Source organism: Crassostrea angulata, unplaced genomic scaffold (assembly GCF_025612915.1).
Source record: "Crassostrea angulata isolate pt1a10 unplaced genomic scaffold, ASM2561291v2 HiC_scaffold_47, whole genome shotgun sequence".
NCBI classification, from domain to species: domain Eukaryota; kingdom Metazoa; phylum Mollusca; class Bivalvia; order Ostreida; family Ostreidae; genus Magallana; species Magallana angulata.
Genome location: NW_026441602.1, coordinates 705,279 through 730,653, shown reverse-complemented (window position 1 = coordinate 730,653; position 25,375 = coordinate 705,279). Strand labels below are relative to the sequence as shown.

The window sequence follows — 25,375 nt, the reverse complement described above, 5'->3', positions numbered from 1 at the left end:
TCTTAACAATAATCAACCCGAATACCATCATCCCAAAAGGTAATAATTCATATACCTTTTGATCTCAACTGGACAGGCTCCCTGAGAACTTAAGCTAATATGTTGTCTGTAATACATATACCAAAGCGCAAAACATGAGAACCATTATAATGAATTTTCTTTTAAAATTCACAGCTCAGAAAAGCTCGAGGTTCTTTGAAATTTTCAATATAATAAGCAGATTTAAGATCAAACGTAAAAAAGAAATCTTGCATTTTAAACATTTTCTTAGCTATCGAGGCATATTTTTACCTGTACCTACCTGTACTTAAATCTATGTTACTGTGGATTTACATGCCTATAGTATAGAACTAATCGTGGCTTACCGTTTCGGGCTTGGCTACTATCAGTGATTTGACAACTTTAGGAATATTACAAATCTTTTACTTTCCTTTTTTAGAACCAATTTTCTATTTCTTTCGTAACAATTTTTTGTTATTCAGTGCTATTTTGTTATGGCGTAATATTGACAGTGGTTGAACAATGCTTTCATTTGCCACCATTTCTTCCCATTCACTTACCTGTTACATTAAACGACTAACCATGCTAAGAACAAAGATCGGTTGAAATTTAATCATCAATATTTGGAATAAATGCACTATCAAAATTGCTCAGAATAGTATTAAAATCTTGACTTATCTTACTCCCATGGCTCTAATGGTCCTTCGCACCATGATCACAGTGTCTGTCTGGTTCACATGTGGGCCTCCTAGGGTAGGGAGTGACTCCTGAAGAATCTTACGGGCCTCCTAAGATAATGAGAGACTATTAAGATAATCTCTTAATTAGCTACTCTGAGGAATCTGTCCTCCTTGGCCTTGTTGTCTGTTCTCATTTGCCTTCAATTATGCTCTGTAGATTTTCTGTTATCGTCTAAATCGGACACAATAAAGTATGTTTCATATTATTTTTTTCTTATTAAAACTGCTGCCTTTATAATGTTTTGTCTATTGTTTATTATTAACGATGTACTTTCCACGATAGTTACTTTTCTTTATTGACTTTACGTTTCCTTTGTTTACTTTATCTTAATTCAGATGTTTGTTTTCCTTGTTTTTCTTCGACAGATCATGTGCTTGTATTAGTTTCATTCCCTTATTTACAAAAAACGAAAAGGTTGATGAGGTTCCCTTTAAATCTACTTATCTGATACGTCGAAAGCTGAATGTTCTGCTGAAAATAGTAAATTGTTCAACAAATCTGTTAAGCATTTGACTTCATCCTATTTTTTTTTTAACAAATATCCAATCGCATGGCGTCCATCTCACGACCAAAAAATGACTTTTTCGGGTAGTACGCTAGAAAATGCACCTCAAAGATCTTCGTAAACTATTCAAACACGTCACCATCAACAATCTATTTCCATTAGTTATGGTCAAAAATACAGACACTAGCTACCCTATTATTACGAAAATAAAATGGTTGGGGTAGTTAACGCTCCATAACGCTTCGGACGGGTTTGTAAATAAACGTAAACTGGATTGATGTGTTTTTGAAGTTAGTCTTATGATGACGTAGGCAACATTCTTTATGCGATATAAAAAAAAATTTAGCCAATCAACAAGCGTGTTACAACCAGAATTTAATTCAACCGGCTTAGTTTAGACCTTGTTTGAATCTCTAAAAAACTGTTCATGTACTCGCTCAAGCTCGATCACTTCCCTAAAATACATGTATTATAATAACTGACAAATTTTATTTAGAAAGAACCAATGAGAAAAATAGACAGTGACAGTTGTACAAATCATGTTAGTCTTTAGGAATCGTCAGACAATGATCGCCAATTTACAATCAATGGCGGTATTAACAATAAGTTATTTTGTGTTGTTCATACAATTTGATAGAAATATAGAACATTGTCTCTCCCTACCCCCCAAACACAATCCGTCTCGCAACTGCCCGCGGTCACCTGTTGATAGGACAACTCTAAAGTGGTGTTTCTCATGTAACATTCGGCATAGAACTCAATCCCAAAGTAAGAGAATCCTCTGGTTTTTGTTTCGGTAGCACATTTCCGGATGGTCGCCTCCATATCCAACCAGTCGATATTACCGCGCATATTTACAGAATCTGGAAATCCGATGTTACCTCCCGGTGCTTTATAACAACCAACAGGAACATAATTAATGTCTTCAACACCCAGTGTCTGAATAGACTGACCGGAACCTTAAAGCAGAGAGTACAACTGATGATTACAACAATCTATAACAACCTACATTAAAAACCAACAGGAACATAATTAACGTCTTCAACAACCAGTGTCTGAATAGACTGACCGGAACCTTAAAGCAGAGGATACAACTGATGATTACAACAATCTATAACAACCAACATTAACAACCAACAGGAACATAATTAACGTCTTCAACAACCAGTGTCTGAATAGACTGACCAGAACCTTAAAGCAGAGGATACAACTGATGATTACAACAATCTATAACAACCAACATTAACAACCAACAGGAACATAATTAACGTCTTCAACAACCAGTGTCTGAATAGACTGACCGGAACCTTAAAGCAGAGGATACAACTGATGATTACAACAATCTATAACAACCAACATTAACAACCAATTGGAACATAATAAACGTCTCCAACACCCAGTGTCTGAATAGACTGACCGGAACCTTAAAGCAGAGGATACAACTGATGATTACAACAATCTATAACAACCAACATTAACAACCAACAGGAACATAATTAACGTCTTCAACAACCAGTGTCTGAATAGACTGACCGGAACCTTAAAGCAGAGGATACAACTGATGATTACAACAATCTATAACAACCAACATTAACAACCAACAGGAACATAATTAACGTCTTCAACAACCAGTGTCTGAATAGACTGACCGGAACCTTAAAGCAGAGAGTACAACTGATGATTACAACAATCTATAACAACCAACATTAACAACCAACAGGAACATAATAAACGTCTCCAACAACCAGTGTCTGAATAGACTGACCGGAACCTTAAAGCAGAGGATACAACTGATGATTACAACAATCTATAACAACCAACATTAACAACCAACAGGAACATAATTAACGTCTTCAACAACCAGTGTCTGAATAGACTGACCGGAACCTTAAAGCAGAGGATACAACTGATGATTACAACAATCTATAACAACCAACAATAACAACCAACAGGAACATAATGAACTTCTTCAACAACCAGTGTCTGAATAGACTGACCGGAACCTTAAAGCAGAGGATACAACTGATGATTACAACAATCTATAACCGGTAACAACAATCATTGATAAAATCCAATGATAACAACCAACGATAACAACCAATTAAACAATCAATGATAATAACCATCAATATTGACTAACAATAACAACTTTTCATAACAACTAACAAGATCTATAACAACCAATGATATCAACCATCTATAACAACCAATGATATCAACCATCTCTAACAACCAATGATATCAACCATCTATAACAACCAATAATATCAACCATCTATAACAACCAATGATATCAACCATCTATAACAACCAATGATATCAACCATCTATAACAACCAATGATATCAACCATCTATAACAACCATTGATATCAACCATCTATAACAACCAATGATATCAACCATCTATAACAACCAATGATATCAACCATCTATAACAACCAATGATATCAACCATCTATAACAACTAATGATATCAACCATCTATAACAACCAATGAAAATTGCTAACAATAACAATCAGTGATAACAACTGATGATTATAACCAATGATTGAAACCAATAATAACAATCATTTATAACAACCAATGATAATGATCAATTATATAACAACTCATGATAACAAACATCAATAACAACCGTCAATAACAGTTATGATAACAACTATTAAAAACAAAAATCTATTAAAAAAAAAACCAATGATAACAACTAATGATAACAAACATCTATAACAACCAATGATTTCTCAGTTTCGTTTGTTAGAGATCCACAGGTTTTCGTTTACAGCCGCAGAATCGCTCATTCAAAAGACAATTAGAGTCAAGCAAAGATTACCTTGCATACAGCCGCCGTATCCCTCATCCCATTGACAATGAGTGTCAGATCTACATTACCTCGTATACAGCTGGTGCAGCCCTTATTCCATTGACACTGGGTGTCAGTCAAACATCGGTAGGAGTATTCTCCCTCCTCGCTACAGACTAAGTCCTTCCTACAACTGTGGTTTCTACAGCTCCCCATCTGCAGAAGTTTCTGTACAAACGAACATTAATTCAATACAATACAACATGTAATTAACTTTATGACATTTTGTAGGACCAGTCATCATTTTGTATGACATACTGTAGGACAAGTCAAGTTTGTTTATGACATATTATAACATACTGTAAGACAAAACACGTTTGTTTTTGACATATTGGAGGACGAGTCAAGTTTGTTTATAACATAGTGTAAGACAAGTCGCGTTTGTTTATAACATAGTGTTAGACAAGTAGCGTGTGTTTATAATATAGTGTTAGACAAGTAGCGTGTGTTTATAACATAGTGTTAGACAAGTAGCGTGTGTTTATAACATAGCGTTAGACAAGTAGCGTGTGTTTATAACATAGTGTTAGACAAGTAGCGTGTGTTTATAACATAGTGTAAGACAAGTAGCGTGTGTTTATAACCTAGTGTTAGACAAGTCGCGTTTGTTTATAACATAGTGTAAGACAAGTCGCGTTTGTTTATGACATAGTGTAAGACAAGTAGCGTGTGTTTATAATATAGTGTAAGACAAGTCGCGTTTGTTTATAACATAGTGTTAGACAGGTAGCATGTGTTTATAACATAGTGTTAGACAAGTAGCGTGTGTTTATAACATAGTGTAAGACAAGTAGCGTGTGTTTATAACATAGTGTAAGACAAGTCGCGTTTGTTTATAACATAGTGTTAGACAAGTAGCGTGTGTTTATAACATAGTGTTAGACAAGTAGCGTGTGTTTATAACATAGTGTTAGACAAGTAGCGTGTGTTTATAACAAAGTGTAAGACAAGTAGCGTGTGTTTATAACATAGTGTTAGACAAGTAGCGTGTGTTTATAACATAGTGTAAGACAAGTAGCGTGTGTTCATAACATAGTGTAAGACAAGTCGCGTTTGTTTATAACATAGTGTAAGACAAGTCGCGTTTGTTTATAACAAAGTGTAAGACAAGTAGCGTGTGTTTATAACATAGTGTAAGACAAGTAGCGTGTGTTTATAACAAAGTGTAAGACAAGTAGCGTGTGTTTATAACATAGTGTTAGACAAGTAGCGTGTGTTTATAACATAATGTAAGACAAGTAGCTTGTGTTTATATCATAGTGTAAGACAAGTCGCGTTTGTTTATAACATAGTGTAAGAGAAGTCGCGTTTGTTTATAACAAAGTGTAAGACAAGTAGCGTGTGTTTATAACATAGTGTAAGACAAGTAGTGTGTGTTTATAACAAAGTGTAAGATAAGTAGCGTGTGTTTATAACAAAGTGTTAGACAAGTAGCGTGTGTTTATAACAAAGTGTAAGACAAGTAGCGTGTGTTTATAACATAGTGTAAGACAAGTAGCGTGTGTTTATAACAAAGTGTAAGACAAGTAGCCTGTGTTTATAACAAAGTGTAAGACAAGTAGCGTGTGTTTATAACATACCTAAAGACAAGTAGCGTGTGTTTATAACAAAGTGTAAAACAAGTAGCGTGTGTTTATAATATAGTGTAAGACAAGTAGTGTGTGTTTATAACATAGTGTTAGACAAGTAGCGTTTGTTTATAACATAGTGTAAGACAAGTAGCGTGTGTTTATAACATAGTGTTAGACAAGTAGCGTGTGTTTATAACATAGTGTAAGACAAGTAGCGTGTGTTTATTACATAGTACAAGACAAGTAGCGTTTGTTTATAACATAGTGTAAGACAAGTAGCGTGTGTTTAAAACATAGTGTTAGACAAGTAGCGTGTGTTTATAACATAGTGTAAGACAAGTAGCGTGTGTTTATAACATAGTGTTAGACAAGTAGCGTGTTTATAACATAGTGTAAGACAAGTAGCGTTTGTTTTTAACAAAGTGTAAGACAGGTAGCGTTTGTTTATAACATAGTGTTACACAAGTAGCGTGTGTTTATAACATAGTGTTAGACAAGAAGCGTGTGTTTATAACGTAGTGTAAGACAAGTAGCGTGTGTTTATAACGTAGTGTAAGACAAGCAGCATTTGTTTATAACAAAGTGTAAGACAAGTAGCGTGTGTTTATAACATAGTGTTAGACAAGTAGCGTGTGTTTATAACATAGTGTAAGACAAGTAGCGTGTGTTTATAACATAGTGTAAGACAAGTAGCGTGTGTTTATAACATAGTGTTAGACAAGTAGCGTTTGTTAATAACAAAGTGTAAGACAAGTAGCGTGTGTTTATAACATAGTGTTAGACAAGTAGCGTGTGTTTATAACATAGTGTAAGACAAGTAGCGTTTGTTTATAACATAGTGTAAGACAAGTAGCGTGTGTTTATAACATAGTGTTAGACAAGTAGCGTGTGTTTATAACGTAGTGCAAGACAAGTATCGTGTGTTTATAATATAGTGTTAGACAAGTAGCGTGTGTTTATAACATAGTGTAAGACAAGAAGCGTTTGTTTATAACATAGTGTAAGACAAGTAGCGTGTGTTTATAACATAGTGTTAGACAAGTAGCGTGTGTTTATAACATAGTGTTAGACAAGTAGTGTGTGTTTATAACATAGTGTTAGACAAGTAGTGTGTGTTTATAACATAGTGTAAGACAAGTAGCGTTTGTTTTTAACATAGTGTAAGACAAGTAGCGTTTGTTTATAACAAAGAGTAAGACAAGTAGCGTGTGTTTATAACAAAGTGTAAGACAAGTAGCGTGTGTTTATAACATAGAGTAAGACAAGTAGCGTGTGTTTATAACAAAGTGTAAGACAAGTAGCGTGTGTTTATTACATAGTGTAAGACAAGCAGCGTGTGTTTATAACATAGTTAAAGACAAGTAGCGTGTGTTTATAACAAAGTGTAAGACAAGTAGCGTGTGTTTATAATATAGTGTAAGACAAGTAGTGTGTGTTTATAACATAGTGTTAGACAAGTAGCGTTTGTTTATAACATAGTGTAAGACAAGTAGCGTGTGTTTATAACATAGTGTTAGACAAGTAGCGTGTGTTTATAACATAGTGTAAGACAAGTAGCGTGTGTTTATTACATAGTACAAGACAAGTAGCGTGTGTTTATAACATAGTGTTAGACAAGTAGCGTTTGTTTATAACATAGTGTAAGACAAGTAGCGTGTGTTTATAACATAGTGTTAGACAAGTAGCGTGTGTTTATAACATAGTGTAAGACAAGTAGCGTTTGTTTATAACAAAGTGTAAGACAAGTAGCGTTTGTTTATAACATAGTGTTACACAAGTAGCGTGTGTTTATAACATAGTGTTAGACAAGAAGCGTGTGTTTATAACGTAGTGTAAGACAAGTAGCGTGTGTTTATAACAAAGTGTTAGACAAGTAGCGTGTGTTTATAACATAGTGTAAGACAAGTAGCGTGTGTTTATGATATAGTGTAAGACAAGTAGCTTGTGTTTATAAAATAGTGTTAGACAAGTAGCGTGTGTTTATAACATAGTGTTAGACAAGTAGCGTGTGTTTATAACATAGTGTTAGACAAGTAGCGTGTGTTTAAAACATAGTGTTAGACAAGTAGCGTGTCTTTATAACATAGTGTTAGACAAGTAGCGTGTGTTTATAACATAGTGTAAGACAAGTAGTGTTTGTTTATAACATAGTGTTAGACAAGTAGTGTGTGTTTATAACATAGTGTTAGACAAGTAGCGTGTGTTTATAACATAGTGATAGACAAGTAGCGTGTGTTAATAACATAGTGTAAGACAAGTAGCGTGTGTTTATAACATAGTGTTAGACAAGTAGCGTGTGTTTATAACATAGTGTTAGACAAGTAGCGTGTGTTTATAACATAGTGTTAGACAAGTAGCGTGTGTTTATAACATAGTTAAAGACAAGTAGCGTGTGTTTATAACAAAGTGTAGGACAAGTAGCGTGTGTTTATAACATAGTGTTAGACAAGTAGCGTGTGTTTATAATATAGTGTTAGACAAGTAGCGTGTGTTTATGATATAGTGTAAGACAAGTAGCGTGTGTTCATAACATAGTGTTAGACAAGTAGCGTGTGTTTATAGCATTGTGTTAGACAAGTAGCGTGTGTTTATAACAAAGTGTTAGACAAGTAGCGTGTGTTTATAACAAAGTGTTAGACAAGTAGCGTGTGTTTATAACATAGTGTTAGACAAGTAGCGTGTGTTTATAACATAGTGTTAGACAAGTAGCGTGTGTTTATAACATAGTGTTAGACAAGTAGCATGTGTTTATAACAAAGTGTAAGACAAGTAGCGTGTGTTTATATGATAGTGTTAGACAAGTAGCGTGTGTTTATAACATAGTGTTAGACAAGTAGCGTGTGTTTATAACATAGTGTAAGACAAGTAGTGTTTGTTTATAACATAGTGTAAGACAAGTAGTGTGTGTTTATTACATAGTGTTAGACAAGTAGCGTGTGTTTATAACATAGTGTTAGACAAGTAGCGTGTGTTCATAACATAGTGTAAGACAAGTAGCGTGTGTTTATAACATAGTGTTAGACAAGTAGCGTGTGTTTATAACATAGTGTTAGACAAGTAGCGTGTGTTTATAACATAGTGTTAGACAAGTAGCGTGTGTTTATAACATAGTTAAAGACAAGTAGCGTGTGTTTATAACAAAGTGTAAGACAAGTAGCGTGTGTTTATAACATAGTGATAGACAAGTAGCGTGTGTTTATAATATAGTGTTAGACAAGTAGCGTGTGTTTATAATATAGTGTAAGACAAGTAGCGTGTGTTCATAACATAGTGTTAGACAAGTAGCGTGTGTTTATAGCATTGTGTTAGACAAGTAGCGTGTGTTTATAACAAAGTGTTAGACAAGTAGCGTGTGTTTATAACAAAGTGTTAGACAAGTAGCGTGTGTTTATAACATAGTGTTAGACAAGTAGCGTGTGTTTATAACATAGTGTAAGACAAGTAGCGTGTGTTTATAACATAGTGTTAGACAAGTAGCGTGTGTTTATAACATAGTGTAAGACAAGTAGCGTGTGTTTATAATATAGTGTTAGACAAGTAGCGTGTGTTTATAACATAGTGTTAGACAAGTAGCGTGTGTTTATAACATAGTGTATGACAAGTAGCGTGTGTTTATAACATAGTGTAAGATAAGTAGCGTGTGTTTATAACAAAGTGTTAGACAAGTAGCGTGTGTTTATAACAAAGTGTAAGACAAGTAGCGTGTGTTTATAACATAGTGTAAGACAAGTAGCGTGTGTTTATAACAAAGTGTAAGACAAGTAGCCTGTGTTTATAACATAGTGTAAGACAAGTAGCGTGTGTTTATAAGATAGCTAAAGACAAGTAGCGTGTGTTTATAACAAAGTGTAAAAGAAGTAGCGTGTGTTTATAATATAGTGTAAGACAAGTAGTGTGTGTTTATAACATAGTGTTAGACAAGTAGCGTTTGTTTATAACATAGTGTAAGACAAGTAGCGTGTGTTTATAACATAGTGTTAGACAAGTAGCGTGTGTTTATAACATAGTGTAAGACAAGTAGCGTGTGTTTATTACATAGTACAAGACAAGTAGCGTTTGTTTATAACATAGTGTAAGACAAGTAGCGTGTGTTTAAAACATAGTGTAAGACAAGTAGCGTGTGTTTATAACGTAGTGTAAGACAAGTAGCGTGTGTTTATAACGTAGTGTAAGACAAGCAGCATTTGTTTATAACAAAGTGTAAGACAAGTAGCGTGTGTTTATAACATAGTGTTAGACAAGTAGCGTGTGTTTATAACATAGTGTAAGACAAGTAGCGTGTGTTTATAACATAGTGTAAGACAAGTAGCGTGTGTTTATAACATAGTGTTAGACAAGTAGCGTTTGTTAATAGCAAAGTGTAAGACAAGTAGCGTGTGTTTATAACATAGTGTTAGACAAGTAGCGTGTGTTTATAACATAGTGTAAGACAAGTAGCGTTTGTTTATAACATAGTGTAAGACAAGTAGCGTGTGTTTATAACATAGTGTTAGACAAGTAGCGTGTGTTTATAACGTAGTGCAAGACAAGTATCGTGTGTTTATAATATAGTGTTAGACAAGTAGCGTGTGTTTATAACATAGTATAAGACAAGAAGCGTTTTTTTTTAACATAGTGTAAGACAAGTAGCGTGTGTTTATAACATAGTGTTAGACAAGTAGCGTGTGTTTATAACATAGTGTTAGACAAGTAGTGTGTGTTTATAACATAGTGTTAGACAAGTAGTGTGTGTTTATAACATAGTGTAAGACAAGTAGCGTTTGTTTATAACATAGTGTAAGACAAGTAGCGTTTGTTTATAACAAAGAGTAAGACAAGTAGCGTGTGTTTATAACAAAGTGTAAGACAAGTAGCGTGTGTTTATAACATAGAGTAAGACAAGTAGCGTGTGTTTATAACAAAGTGTAAGACAAGTAGCGTGTGTTTATAATATAGTGTAAGACAAGTAGTGTGTGTTTATAACATAGTGTTAGACAAGTAGCGTTTGTTTATAACATAGTGTAAGACAAGTAGCATGTGTTTATAACATAGTGTTAGACAAGTAGCGTGTGTTTATAACATAGTGTAAGACAAGTAGCGTGTGTTTATTACATAGTACAAGACAAGTAGCGTGTGTTTATAACATAGTGTTAGACAAGTAGCGTTTGTTTATAACATAGTGTAAGACAAGTAGCGTGTGTTTATAACATAGTGTTAGACAAGTAGCGTGTGTTTATAACATAGTGTAAGACAAGTAGCGTGTGTTTATTACATAGTACAAGACAAGTAGCGTGTGTTTATAACATAGTGTGAGACAAGTAGCGTGTGTTTATAACAAAGTGTAAGACAAGTAGCGTGTGTTTATTACATAGTGTAAGACAAGCAGCGTGTGTTTATAACATAGTTAAAGACAAGTAGCGTGTGTTTATAACAAAGTGTAAGACAAGTAGCGTGTGTTTATAATATAGTGTAAGACAAGTAGTGTGTGTTTATAACATAGTGTTAGACAAGTAGCGTTTGTTTATAACATAGTGTAAGACAAGTAGCATGTGTTTATAACATAGTGTTAGACAAGTAGCGTGTGTTTATAACATAGTGTAAGACAAGTAGCGTGTGTTTATTACATAGTACAAGACAAGTAGCGTGTGTTTATAACATAGTGTTAGACAAGTAGCGTTTGTTTATAACATAGTGTAAGACAAGTAGCGTGTGTTTATAACATAGTGTTAGACAAGTAGCGTGTGTTTATAACATAGTGTAAGACAAGTAGCGTGTGTTTATAACATAGTGTTAGAAAAGTAGCGTGTGTTTATAACATAGTGTAAGACAAGTAGCGTGTGTTCATAACATAGTGTAAGACAAGTCGCGTTTGTTTATAACATAGTGTAAGACAAGTCGCGTTTGTTTATAACAAAGTGTAAGACAAGTAGCGTGTGTTTATAACATAGTGTAAGACAAGTAGCGTGTGTTTATAACAAAGTGTAAGACAAGTAGCGTGTGTTTATAACATAGTGTTAGACAAGTAGCGTGTGTGTATAACATAATGTAAGACAAGTAGCTTGTGTTTATATCATAGTGTAAGACAAGTAGCGTGTGTTTATAACATAGTGTAAGACAAGTAGCGTGTGTTTATAACAAAGTGTAAGATAAGTAGCGTGTGTTTATAACAAAGTGTTAGACAAGTAGCGTGTGTTTATAACAAAGTGTAAGACAAGTAGCGTGTGTTTATAACATAGTGTAAGACAAGTAGCGTGTGTTTATAACAAAGTGTAAGACAAGTAGCCTGTGTTTATAACATAGTGTAAGACAAGTAGCGTGTGTTTATAAGATAGCTAAAGACAAGTAGCGTGTGTTTATAACAAAGTGTAAAACAAGTAGCGTGTGTTTATAATATAGTGTAAGACAAGTAGTGTGTGTTTATAACATAGTGTTAGACAAGTAGCGTTTGTTTATAACATAGTGTAAGACAAGTAGCGTGTGTTTATAACATAGTGTTAGACAAGTAGCGTGTGTTTATAACATAGTGTAAGACAAGTAGCGTGTGTTTATTACATAGTACAAGACAAGTAGCGTTTGTTTATAACATAGTGTAAGACAAGTAGCGTGTGTTTAAAACATAGTGTAAGACAAGTAGCGTGTGTTTATAACGTAGTGTAAGACAAGTAGCGTGTGTTTATAACGTAGTGTAAGACAAGCAGCATTTGTTTATAACAAAGTGTAAGACAAGTAGCGTGTGTTTATAACATAGTGTTAGACAAGTAGCGTGTGTTTATAACATAGTGTAAGACAAGTAGCGTGTGTTTATAACATAGTGTAAGACAAGTAGCGTGTGTTTATAACATAGTGTTAGACAAGTAGCGTTTGTTAATAGCAAAGTGTAAGACAAGTAGCGTGTGTTTATAACATAGTGTTAGACAAGTAGCGTGTGTTTATAACATAGTGTAAGACAAGTAGCGTTTGTTTATAACATAGTGTAAGACAAGTAGCGTGTGTTTATAACATAGTGTTAGACAAGTAGCGTGTGTTTATAACGTAGTGCAAGACAAGTATCGTGTGTTTATAATATAGTGTTAGACAAGTAGCGTGTGTTTATAACATAGTGTAAGACAAGAAGCGTTTTTTTATAACATAGTGTAAGACAAGTAGCGTGTGTTTATAACATAGTGTTAGACAAGTAGCGTGTGTTTATAATATAGTGTAAGACAAGTAGTGTGTGTTTATAACATAGTGTTAGACAAGTAGCGTTTGTTTATAACATAGTGTAAGACAAGTAGCGTGTGTTTATAACATAGTGTTAGACAAGTAGCGTGTGTTTATAACATAGTGTAAGACAAGTAGCGTGTGTTTATTACATAGTACAAGACAAGTAGCGTTTGTTTATAACATAGTGTAAGACAAGTAGCGTGTGTTTAAAACATAGTGTAAGACAAGTAGCGTGTGTTTATAACGTAGTGTAAGACAAGTAGCGTGTGTTTATAACGTAGTGTAAGACAAGCAGCATTTGTTTATAACAAAGTGTAAGACAAGTAGCGTGTGTTTATAACATAGTGTTAGACAAGTAGCGTGTGTTTATAACATAGTGTAAGACAAGTAGCGTGTGTTTATAACATAGTGTAAGACAAGTAGCGTGTGTTTATAACATAGTGTTAGACAAGTAGCGTTTGTTAATAGCAAAGTGTAAGACAAGTAGCGTGTGTTTATAACATAGTGTTAGACAAGTAGCGTGTGTTTATAACATAGTGTAAGACAAGTAGCGTTTGTTTATAACATAGTGTAAGACAAGTAGCGTGTGTTTATAACATAGTGTTAGACAAGTAGCGTGTGTTTATAACGTAGTGCAAGACAAGTATCGTGTGTTTATAATATAGTGTTAGACAAGTAGCGTGTGTTTATAACATAGTGTAAGACAAGAAGCGTTTTTTTATAACATAGTGTAAGACAAGTAGCGTGTGTTTATAACATAGTGTTAGACAAGTAGCGTGTGTTTATAACATAGTGTTAGACAAGTAGTGTGTGTTTATAACATAGTGTTAGACAAGTAGTGTGTGTTTATAACATAGTGTAAGACAAGTAGCGTTTGTTTATAACATAGTGTAAGACAAGTAGCGTTTGTTTATAACAAAGAGTAAGACAAGTAGCGTGTGTTTATCACAAAGTGTAAGACAAGTAGCGTGTGTTTATAACATAGAGTAAGACAAGTAGCGTGTGTTTATAACAAAGTGTAAGACAAGTAGCGTGTGTTTATAACATAGTGTAAGACAAGCAGCGTGTGTTTATAACATAGTTAAAGACAAGTAGCGTGTGTTTATAACAAAGTGTAAGACAAGTAGCGTGTGTTTATAATATAGTGTAAGACAAGTAGTGTGTGTTTATAACATAGTGTTAGACAAGTAGCGTTTGTTTATAACATAGTGTAAGACAAGTAGCATGTGTTTATAACATAGTGTTAGACAAGTAGCGTGTGTTTATAACATAGTGTAAGACAAGTAGCGTGTGTTTATTACATAGTACAAGACAAGTAGCGTGTGTTTATAACATAGTGTTAGACAAGTAGCGTTTGTTTATAACATAGTGTAAGACAAGTAGCGTGTGTTTATAACATAGTGTTAGACAAGTAGCGTGTGTTTATAACATAGTGTAAGACAAGTAGCGTGTGTTTATTACATAGTACAAGACAAGTAGCGTGTGTTTATAACATAGTGTGAGACAAGTAGCGTGTGTTTATAACAAAGTGTTAGACAAGTAGCGTGTGTTTATAACATAGTGTTAGACAAGTAGCGTGTGTTTATGATATAGTGTAAGACAAGTAGCTTGTGTTTATAAAATAGTGTTAGACAAGTAGCGTGTGTTTATAACATAGTGTTAGACAAGTAGCGTGTGTTTATAACATAGTGTTAGACAAGTAGCGTGTGTTTATAACGTAGTGCAAGACAAGTATCGTGTGTTTATAATATAGTGTTAGACAAGTAGCGTGTGTTTATAACATAGTGTAAGACAAGAAGCGTTTTTTTATAACATAGTGTAAGACAAGTAGCGTGTGTTTATAACATAGTGTTAGACAAGTAGCGTGTGTTTATAATATAGTGTAAGACAAGTAGTGTGTGTTTATAACATAGTGTTAGACAAGTAGCGTTTGTTTATAACATAGTGTAAGACAAGTAGCGTGTGTTTATAACATAGTGTTAGACAAGTAGCGTGTGTTTATAACATAGTGTAAGACAAGTAGCGTGTGTTTATTACATAGTACAAGACAAGTAGCGTTTGTTTATAACATAGTGTAAGACAAGTAGCGTGTGTTTAAAACATAGTGTAAGACAAGTAGCGTGTGTTTATAACGTAGTGTAAGACAAGTAGCGTGTGTTTATAACGTAGTGTAAGACAAGCAGCATTTGTTTATAACAAAGTGTAAGACAAGTAGCGTGTGTTTATAACATAGTGTTAGACAAGTAGCGTGTGTTTATAACATAGTGTAAGACAAGTAGCGTGTGTTTATAACATAGTGTAAGACAAGTAGCGTGTGTTTATAACATAGTGTTAGACAAGTAGCGTTTGTTAATAGCAAAGTGTAAGACAAGTAGCGTGTGTTTATAACATAGTGTTAGACAAGTAGCGTGTGTTTATAACATAGTGTAAGACAAGTAGCGTTTGTTTATAACATAGTGTAAGACAAGTAGCGTGTGTTTATAACATAGTGTTAGACAAGTAGCGTGTGTTTATAACGTAGTGCAAGACAAGTATCGTGTGTTTATAATATAGTGTTAGACAAGTAGCGTGTGTTTATAACATAGTGTAAGACAAGAAGCGTTTTTTTATAACATAGTGTAAGACAAGTAGCGTGTGTTTATAACATAGTGTTAGACAAGTAGCGTGTGTTTATAACATAGTGTTAGACAAGTAGTGTGTGTTTATAACATAGTGTTAGACAAGTAGTGTGTGTTTATAACATAGTGTAAGACAAGTAGCGTTTGTTTATAACATAGTGTAAGACAAGTAGCGTTTGTTTATAACAAAGAGTAAGACAAGTAGCGTGTGTTTATCACAAAGTGTAAGACAAGTAGCGTGTGTTTATAACATAGAGTAAGACAAGTAGCGTGTGTTTATAACAAAGTGTAAGACAAGTAGCGTGTGTTTATAACATAGTGTAAGACAAGCAGCGTGTGTTTATAACATAGTTAAAGACAAGTAGCGTGTGTTTATAACAAAGTGTAAGACAAGTAGCGTGTGTTTATAATATAGTGTAAGACAAGTAGTGTGTGTTTATAACATAGTGTTAGACAAGTAGCGTTTGTTTATAACATAGTGTAAGACAAGTAGCATGTGTTTATAACATAGTGTTAGACAAGTAGCGTGTGTTTATAACATAGTGTAAGACAAGTAGCGTGTGTTTATTACATAGTACAAGACAAGTAGCGTGTGTTTATAACATAGTGTTAGACAAGTAGCGTTTGTTTATAACATAGTGTAAGACAAGTAGCGTGTGTTTATAACATAGTGTTAGACAAGTAGCGTGTGTTTATAACATAGTGTAAGACAAGTAGCGTGTGTTTATTACATAGTACAAGACAAGTAGCGTGTGTTTATAACATAGTGTGAGACAAGTAGCGTGTGTTTATAACAAAGTGTTAGACAAGTAGCGTGTGTTTATAACATAGTGTTAGACAAGTAGCGTGTGTTTATGATATAGTGTAAGACAAGTAGCTTGTGTTTATAAAATAGTGTTAGACAAGTAGCGTGTGTTTATAACATAGTGTTAGACAAGTAGCGTGTGTTTATAACATAGTGTTAGACAAGTAGCGTGTGTTTAAAACATAGTGTTAGACAAGTAGCGTGTGTTTATAACATAGTGTTAGACAAGTAGCGTGTGTTTATAACATAGTGTTAGACAAGTAGCGTGTGTTTATAACATAGTGTAAGACAAGTAGTGTTTGTTTATAACATAGTGTTAGACAAGTAGTGTGTGTTTATAACATAGTGTAAGACAAGTAGCGTGTGTTTATAACATAGTGTTAGACAAGTAGCGTGTGTTAATAAAATAGTGTAAGACAAGTAGCGTGTGTTTATAACATAGTGTTAGACAAGTAGCGTGTGTTTATAACATAGTGTTAGACAAGTAGCGTGTGTTTATAACATAGTGTTAGACAAGTAGCGTGTGTTTATAACATAGTTAAAGACAAGTAGCGTGTGTTTATAACAAAGTGTAAGACAAGTAGCGTGTGTTTATAACATAGTGTTAGACAAGTAGCGTGTGTTTATAATATAGTGTTAGACAAGTAGCGTGTGTTTATAATATAGTGTAAGACAAGTAGCGTGTGTTCATAACATAGTGTTAGACAAGTAGCGTGTGTTTATAGCATTGTGTTAGACAAGTAGCGTGTGTTTATAACAAAGTGTTAGACAAGTAGCGTGTGTTTATAACAAAGTGTTAGACAAGTAGCGTGTGTTTATAACATAGTGTTAGACAAGTAGCGTGTGTTTATAATATAGTGTAAGACAAGTAGCGTGTGTTCATAACATAGTGTTAGACAAGTAGCGTGTGTTTATAGCATTGTGTTAGACAAGTAGCGTGTGTTTATAACAAAGTGTTAGACAAGTAGCGTGTGTTTATAACAAAGTGTTAGACAAGTAGCGTGTGTTTATAACATAGTGTTAGACAAGTAGCGTGTGTTTATAACATAGTGTAAGACAAGTAGCGTGTGTTTATAACATAGTGTTAGACAAGTAGCGTGTGTTTATAACATAGTGTTAGACAAGTAGCGTGTGTTTATAACATAGTGTTAGACAAGTAGCGTGTGTTTATAATATAGTGTTAGACAAGTAGCGTGTGTTTATAACATAGTGTAAGACAAGTAGCGTGTGTTTATAACATAGTGTTAGACAAGTAGCGTGTGTTTATAACAAAGTGTAAGACAAGTAGCGTGTGTTTATATTATAGTGTTAGACAAGTAGCGTGTGTTTATAACATAGTGTTAGACAAGTAGCGTGTGTTTAAAACATAGTGTTAGACAAGTAGCGTGTGTTTATAACATAGTGTTAGACAAGTAGCGTGTGTTTATAACATAGTGTTAGACAAGTAGCGTGTGTTTATAACATAGTTAAAGACAAGTAGCGTGTGTTTATAACAAAGTGTAAGACAAGTAGCGTGTGTTTATAACATAGTGTTAGACAAGTAGCGTGTGTTTATAATATAGTGTTAGACAAGTAGCGTGTGTTTATAATATAGTGTAAGACAAGTAGCGTGTGTTCATAACATAGTGTTAGACAAGTAGCGTGTGTTTATAGCATTGTGTTAGACAAGTAGCGTGTGTTTATAACAAAGTGTTAGACAAGCAGCGTGTGTTTATAACAAAGTGTTAGACAAGTAGCGTGTGTTTATAACATAGTGTTAGACAAGTAGCGTGTGTTTATAACATAGTGTAAGACAAGTAGCGTGTGTTTATAACATAGTGTTAGACAAGTAGCGTGTGTTTATAACATAGTGTTAGACAAGTAGCGTGTGTTTATAACATAGTGTTAGACAAGTAGCGTGTGTTTATAATATAGTGTTAGACAAGTAGCGTGTGTTTATAACATAGTGTAAGACAAGTAGCGTGTGTTTATAACAGAGTGTTAGACAAGTAGCGTGTGTTTATAACAAAGTGTAAGACAAGTAGCGTGTGTTTATATTATAGTGTTAGACAAGTAGCGTGTGTTTATAACATAGTGTTAGACAAGTAGCGTGTGTTTATAACATAGTGTAAGACAAGTAGCGTGTGTTTATAACAAAGTGTTAGACAAGTAGCGTGTGTTTATAACAAAGTGTTAGACAAGTAGCGTGTGTTTATAACATAGTGTTAGACAAGTAGCATGTGTTTATAACATAGTTAAAGACAAGTAGCGTGTGTTTATAACATAGTGTTAGACAAGTAGCGTTTGTTTATAACATAGTGTTAGACAAGAAGCGTTTGTTTATAACATAGTGTAAGACAAGTAGCGTGTGTTTATAACAAAGTGTAAGACAAGAAGCGTGTGTTTATAACATAGTGTTAGACAAGTAGCGTGTGTTTATAACAAAGTGTAAGACAAGTAGCGTGTGTTTATAACATAGTGTAAGACAAGTCGCGTTTGTTTATAACATAGTGTAAGACAAGTAGCGTGTGTTTATAACATAGTGTTGGACAAGTCGCGTTTGTTTATAACATAGTGTAAGACAAGTAGCGTGTGTTTATAACATAGTGTTAGACAAGTAGCGTGTGTTTATAACATAGTGTTAGACAAGTAGCGTGTGTTTATAACAAAGTGTAAGACATGTAGCGTGTGTTTATAACATAGTGTAAGACAAGTAGCGTTTGTTTATTACATAGTACAAGACAAGTAGCGTGTGTTTATAACATAGTGTTAGACAAGTAGCATTTGTTATAACATAGTGTAAGACAAGTAGCGTGTGTTTATAACATAGTGTTAGACAAGTAGCGTGTGTTTATAACATAGTGTAAGACAAGTAGCGTGTGTTTATAACATAGTGTAAGACAAGTAGTGTTTGTTTATAACATAGTGTAAGACAAGTTGCGTTTGTTTATAACAAAGTGTAAGACAAGTAGCGTGTGTTTATAACATAGTGTTAGACAAAGTTATGACAAAGTGTAGGACCAGTCGTTTTTTTCTCTCGACAACTTAATGAAATGCAAGACTCTATACTTATTACGAATTACATTTTTTACATGTATCTCACAAACTATAAAATGCGTATTAAAACAGGCCTGTCTGCTGCCTGGAGTACAATTTTTGGTGAAAACAGTGTATTTAAGATTATACTGCGGATTCTCAAGAATTTGCAGTGGCTCAATCATTTTCATGGTATTCATGAGTAGCCCTTACCCACGGATTATAACCCTAGACGAAAACTACTGATAAAAGATTAATCCTACTGAACCTGAAAACCGACGCATGCCCGAAATTATATCCCAAAGAATAAGAAAATCCCCACAATCCACGACAAGTGGCCCCCACAAAATTAAATGATTCCACATTAACTCCTATTTCAGTGAAAATAAAAGTGCAAATAAGGAAGAAGCGCAACTGTTACTTTAAGTTTTGTTATGTTAGGATGATAAAATTCGTGTTCTCTTATTTTCATGGGTTAGTAAAATGTTTGTAAAAGAATAAAATTTTCACACAAAAATGTGGAGTGAAGATTTGTTGTTTTATAAGTATTACAAGTTTAGAGTTCATTAGGCCTGAGTTTTGAAAAAGACAAACTTTAACTATAAAGATAACAACATTAATATCCAGTCATTTTCGAATTTCATCCGCCGAAATATCATTTCCTGAAGGTTGAATACGCGCATCTTATTGATTAACTGTTTTAATGTCAAAAGTCAAACGAAAATCATCTTTGTGCAAAACACGTGTGTGTAGTTTCAGTCTTTAATTACAAACATGTGGATATCGATAATGTCTGTATTCATATACAGTATTTTTATATTTTAGTGTTTCTATATTAAAATTAGTGCTCAATATATTGATTTGTTTGTACAAATTTCATTAATCTTTTAGAACACATGTGCTATAACAGGATATGCTGTAAAGTTTCATGTGAAAGAAATGGAATAAGATCCTTTCCAAACGCTTGGGTGACGTCTCATTAATGACCTTTTTAGAAGTGTGTCCATAAACGTTATTCATAACGCATAGATTGTAAAACATTTGGAGAGAAAAAACATCTAGGAATAAAGTAAATATTCCAGGGTCGTTTATCGTTATGCCATTTAAGGATTACATTGACTATGTGGGCAGTTTTAAAAATAATCAATTATGTATTATACAGCAATTTGTTACTTTCAAATGCACTTAGTTTCAAATTTACAGTATGTATTTATAAATTAAGTAACACTAGTTCTTGTGTGCATTGTTCTATTGATAGAAAATGATTGTCTTAGACAGTCTGCCCGCATTTAACTGGTTTATCTCGTAGACTTGCTGAAATTAGCTTAAACAAAACAAACTATTACAACAAATTAAAACCAGCGAATGATATTTTCACCATAACTGATCAAAGCGTGAATGATGTCAATTAGAATTTAGAAATTCCTTTTGAACATTGACATGACATCAATAATATTAACACCGAAAGCTTATTTCAAACGTCGGAAGAATTTTTTTTCTTTTTTTTTTTGCGTTAAAAATTACACTCATGTTTTTGATCATACCATTAAACCTATACAAAAATATGGTGATGAATTATAGGGTTCATTTAATATTCTCAGTCAGCATGTTTTTGTAATAATTCAATTGATCACGATGAAATATGTTCTAAGGTTTTCTGTGAAAAACTTGTTTTTATCAAATTCAAGTTTTGCAGAGTTCATAAAAGGGGTAAATTTTGCAGTTTGTGCTGAACTGGGAAGATTTTCTCTTGGTTTTAATATCATATCACAAATGTTGGAATATTGGCATCGATTAAAAAATCCATGTCAATCATTTCCTACTTTTGCAAGCCGCAAAGAGTGTAGATAAGTTCAATTTTAAAAACAAAAATACCTTCTTGACATGGATATGTAGACGTGTTACTGAAATACTTCACAAAACTTAAACAAACAAGAAAAGGGATTTTTTTGAGTTGAAAAAATTACTCATACTGTAAGTTTGGATCAGAGAAAGGTGCTCATTACATTTAGAATTTAGAAATTCAAAATTAGAATTGAAACAGGATTGTCTAGAACTGCAAGAATCTGTATGGACTGTTCACTTAATAAGTTTGAAGATGAAAGACATATAGTTTTATTTGACAGCACTGTTTCAGTGCTATATATATATATATATATATATATATATATATATATATGTTCAATAACATAATAGTGAAAATCATATCCTAAAATCAAATCATATTAAAAGGTAGTGCAAACGTTTTTAAACTGTAAAGACATTCGTTATAAAAGTGTTAAATTTCTTTATAATTCACTTCTAATGGACTCAAAATCAGTTTGCTATGTCCGTAAATTCGTTCTATCCGAATTCGTTATTACCGTAAGAATTTAAAGGTTTGTTAAGAACTTTACCGGGGACTGAAAAAGACTTCGCTACATCCGAGAATTCGCTATATTCGTGTTCGTACTAAACGAAATTTACTGTACAGTACACTGCAAATAAATTCGTTTGGCTTTTGAATACTTGTTTTGCATCTTTTATTTTTATTCTCCAAGATTTTGATAAGTTCATCTTTTTCGGTATTATACATTCAAGTGTTCACAGTTCACCATTTGTTATAGGAAATCGGAGAGAGGACCATTATACTAGAAATCACTGTAAGAAGTATTAGAACTAGAGCAAAGCTCGTTGCAAAGCAACGAGTGGGTCTTCCGTTAATATCGGAAGTAAAGCTGGAAGTTCCTGTATGAAGCGGAGCCCTTAAACCCATAACAAGAGTAACTAAAATAAAAAGATGAAAAAAATCGAATTATTCCTGGTACGACTTAACAAAATACGAATGATTGTACGTACGACTTAACAAAAACCTTTCTGATTTCAAGAACGACTTAACAAAAAAATCCGAATGTGTTCAAGTACGACTTAGAGATTATTTTTGGTACGAGTTAATTTTACTTTGAACATTACGCTATTTTTTAAACCAACGACGCGGAATCAAAATTTCCGGAAAAATCAATTTTTAACCCCCGATATCTCTGTAATGCATCGTCCGATTTTCAAACGGATTTCAGATTCGTGTTCAGCATAACAAACTCTACAAACCTCGTAAACATTTGAAATTAAAACGAAAAATTCGAAAATTCGAAAATTTTAAAACACTTCCGGTTTAGACCGGAAGTGACGGAAACTAATTTCCAGTCTTATGTCCAAATAAAAACGATCATTGCTTCAACACAGAAAATTCCAAGTCTTTATCTTGAACCGTTTTTGAAAAACGCCCTGGACAAAATTACTTTTTTAAAATTTAAAAATTGACGTAACGTAAAAACGGAAGTGACGTTGTAGTTGAAAATTTTAAAACTTTGAGGCACAATAATGCTACATAATCCCTGAAAGTTTCATGTAAATCTGTTGAAAACTTTTTGAGATATTAAGCTTTGAAAAAGTCAGAAAAATAAAGAAAAAGAAAAATAATAATAATGAAAAAGAAACAATAGAATAACAAGAGGGTCTTCCGTTGAAAACGGAAGACCCTAAAAATACGTACTTCACTCCAGAGACTGATATCGAAGGACTGTAGAGGACTCCCTCCCTGCAGTTCTGTCCCCGGTGTCACTTGACTTCTTAAATTAAGGTAGCACTCTCCATTGTTTACGTCAAAGTTAAAGGAGAGACATTTTCTCTGAAGTCTACAGCGCCTTGCACAGAATAGAAGACTTGGAGTAGAAAATGTAAAATATGAGGCATTCACAACAGCAGCTCCGGAAAAGCCGGAGAACGTCTCCTGATAGCAAGAATAGGCCAAGGATGCTAAAGAAACCAGAAGAAGTCTGCCGCTAGTACGTTGTGAGAATTCCATCACTTATCGCTGTTTTCACCGTATTGGTAAACCATCAGACGATCGCTACCTATATGTTTAGCCACTTTGGGATACAATGACACGTTCCAGTAAGGATGGAACAAGAAGAGATCCTTACATACCTGTATTGATCCTTAACTACCAAAGAAAAAACTGAGGGCGTCAGTTTCTCCGGCGATGGAGTGCCAGTCTTATAAACTTTACATCACATTAACTGGCGATTCTACGATCATTACGTTGCAACTCTGCAATCTTGATGCCCTGATCATCAATTGGTGATCACAGAGGTGAGTGAAAAGCTTTTTGATTTTATGATAATAACAGCCCAAGTTACGCTTCTGACAACAGCGGCTTAATGCAGAATTCCTATTTAAATGATACTTGTTCGTCAGTGTTTGCTTAAACTACTACTCGTTTCAGGATTTTAATTGTGAATATTGACGCATTCTTCATCCCATCTAAAACTGCATATTTCCCCATTAACCCATTTACCCTGATTGTTAATTCATTACGTATATTCAATGTATTGTTCAGATCTATTATAGACATGTTGGATGAATAATTCAAGTTTCCTCGGGCATATCTAACAAACAGTACGAATATGGCCAGATATCAATAACTCCTCAATTTGGTTTATTCCATAATTTGTTAGGTGCTACATATTGTCTGTGTGTTTTAGATTTGGAGATCTTGAAATATTACGATGTTGCAATACGCATGCTGTGTATTATTCATTTTGCATCAATGTTAATTGTTATTATCTTCATCACCGGTCCATGAAAATGCAAACTTCTCACATTCGAGTGCTTATAGTTCAACTGTCTTAAATAATAATGATTACCACCCATTGCTTCAACTGTATCAATATCATATGTTTCGGTTCATCCTGGAAGAGAATAGGTCTATAACCTTTGTAAGTAAAAATGTCTGAACAACCCGACAACCCATTGCAAATAATAATTACCTTTACAATTTAAATGCATTATAATAAAATATCTCGATTGTGTAAAAAGACTTGATAATCCAATAATTATTTCGACTTTTTGAAGACTTGATAGATTAATGCTTTGAATGTTTAATTAGATCGTGGTCAATTTTAGATTTTATTTACCTGATTCAGTAAATATTTACATTTTAATGCTAAAATATCTGGAATTATTCTTATAATAGTAAAAAACTGTTACTACCAAACATGTCATATTTAAATATATTAGATGCATAGGTGGGTTATTGTACATGTAGGGTATGAGTTCTGTTAACTGTCTTGGGTCTTACAGAACTTTGTACATCTAAAGTTAGACAGGACAATGCAGAAACTGTCCATGTCTAGACAGAGCGCCGTGTATTCGACTGTCTTATACTGTACATAATGATGCAGAAGCTGTCCATGTCTAGACAGTGCGCCGTGTATTCGACTGTCTTATACTGTACATAATGATGCAGAAACTGTCCATGTCACGACAGAGCGCCGTGTATTCGACTGTCTTAAACTGTACATAATGATGCAGAAACTGTCCATGTCTAGACAGAGCGTCGTGTATTCGACTGTCTGATACTGTACATAATGATACAGGAACTGTCCATGTCCAGACAGAGCGCCGTGTATTCGACTGTCTTATACTGTACATAATGATGCAGAAACTGTCCATGTCTAGACAGAGCGGCGTGTATTCGTCTGTCTTATGCTGTACATAACGATGCAGAAACTGTCCATGTCTAGACAGAGCGCCGTGAATTCGACTGTCTTATACTGTACATAACGATGCAGAAACTGTCCATGTCTAGACAGAGCGTCGTGTATTCGACTGTCTGATACTGTACATAATGATACAGGAACTGTCCATGTCCAGACAGAGCGCCGTGTATTCGACTGTCTTATACTGTACATAATGATGCAGAAACTGTCCATGTCTAGACAGAGCGGCGTGTATTCGTCTGTCTTATGCTGTACATAACGATGCAGAAACTGTCCATGTCTAGACAGAGCGCCGTGAATTCGACTGTCTTATACTGTACATAACGATGCAGAAACTGTCCATGTCTAGACAGAGCGTCGTGTATTCGACTGTCTGATACTGTACATAATGATACAGGAACTGTCCATGTCCAGACAGAGCGCCGTGTATTCGACTGTCTTATACTGTACATAATGATGCAGAAACTGTCCATGTCTAGACAGAGCGGCGTGTATTCGTCTGTCTTATGCTGTACATAACGATGCAGAAACTGTC

General features: G+C 34.0%; 1 protein-coding gene across 1 annotated transcript; it reads right to left on the bottom strand.

The window, feature by feature from the left end:
- Positions 1-1,730: 1,730 nt before the first annotated feature.
- LOC128168787 (uncharacterized) lies at positions 1,731-23,411 on the bottom strand. Its single transcript, XM_052834949.1, has 3 exons — positions 22,833-23,411; positions 4,139-4,277; positions 1,731-2,205 (listed from the first exon to the last, which is right to left on the bottom strand). Exons 1-3 carry the CDS (start codon positions 23,142-23,144, stop codon positions 1,868-1,870), a joined length of 789 nt encoding a protein of 262 aa, XP_052690909.1. The 5' UTR covers positions 23,145-23,411; the 3' UTR covers positions 1,731-1,867.
- Between the last annotated feature and the right edge of the window lie 1,964 nt (positions 23,412-25,375).

Bases quoted from the DNA above. Each gene is read 5' to 3' on its own strand.
- LOC128168787 (XM_052834949.1), bottom strand. From the start codon at position 23,144: ATGGAATTCTCACAACGTACTAGCGGCAGACTTCTTCTGGTTTCTTTA. The intron at 4,278-22,832 runs GTACGTATTTTT...TCGTTTGTACAG, and splicing joins ATATCAGTCTCTGGAGTGAA to AAACTTCTGCAGATGGGGAG. The intron at 2,206-4,138 runs GTAATGTAGATC...CTCTGCTTTAAG, and splicing joins CTGCACCAGCTGTATACGAG to GTTCCGGTCAGTCTATTCAG.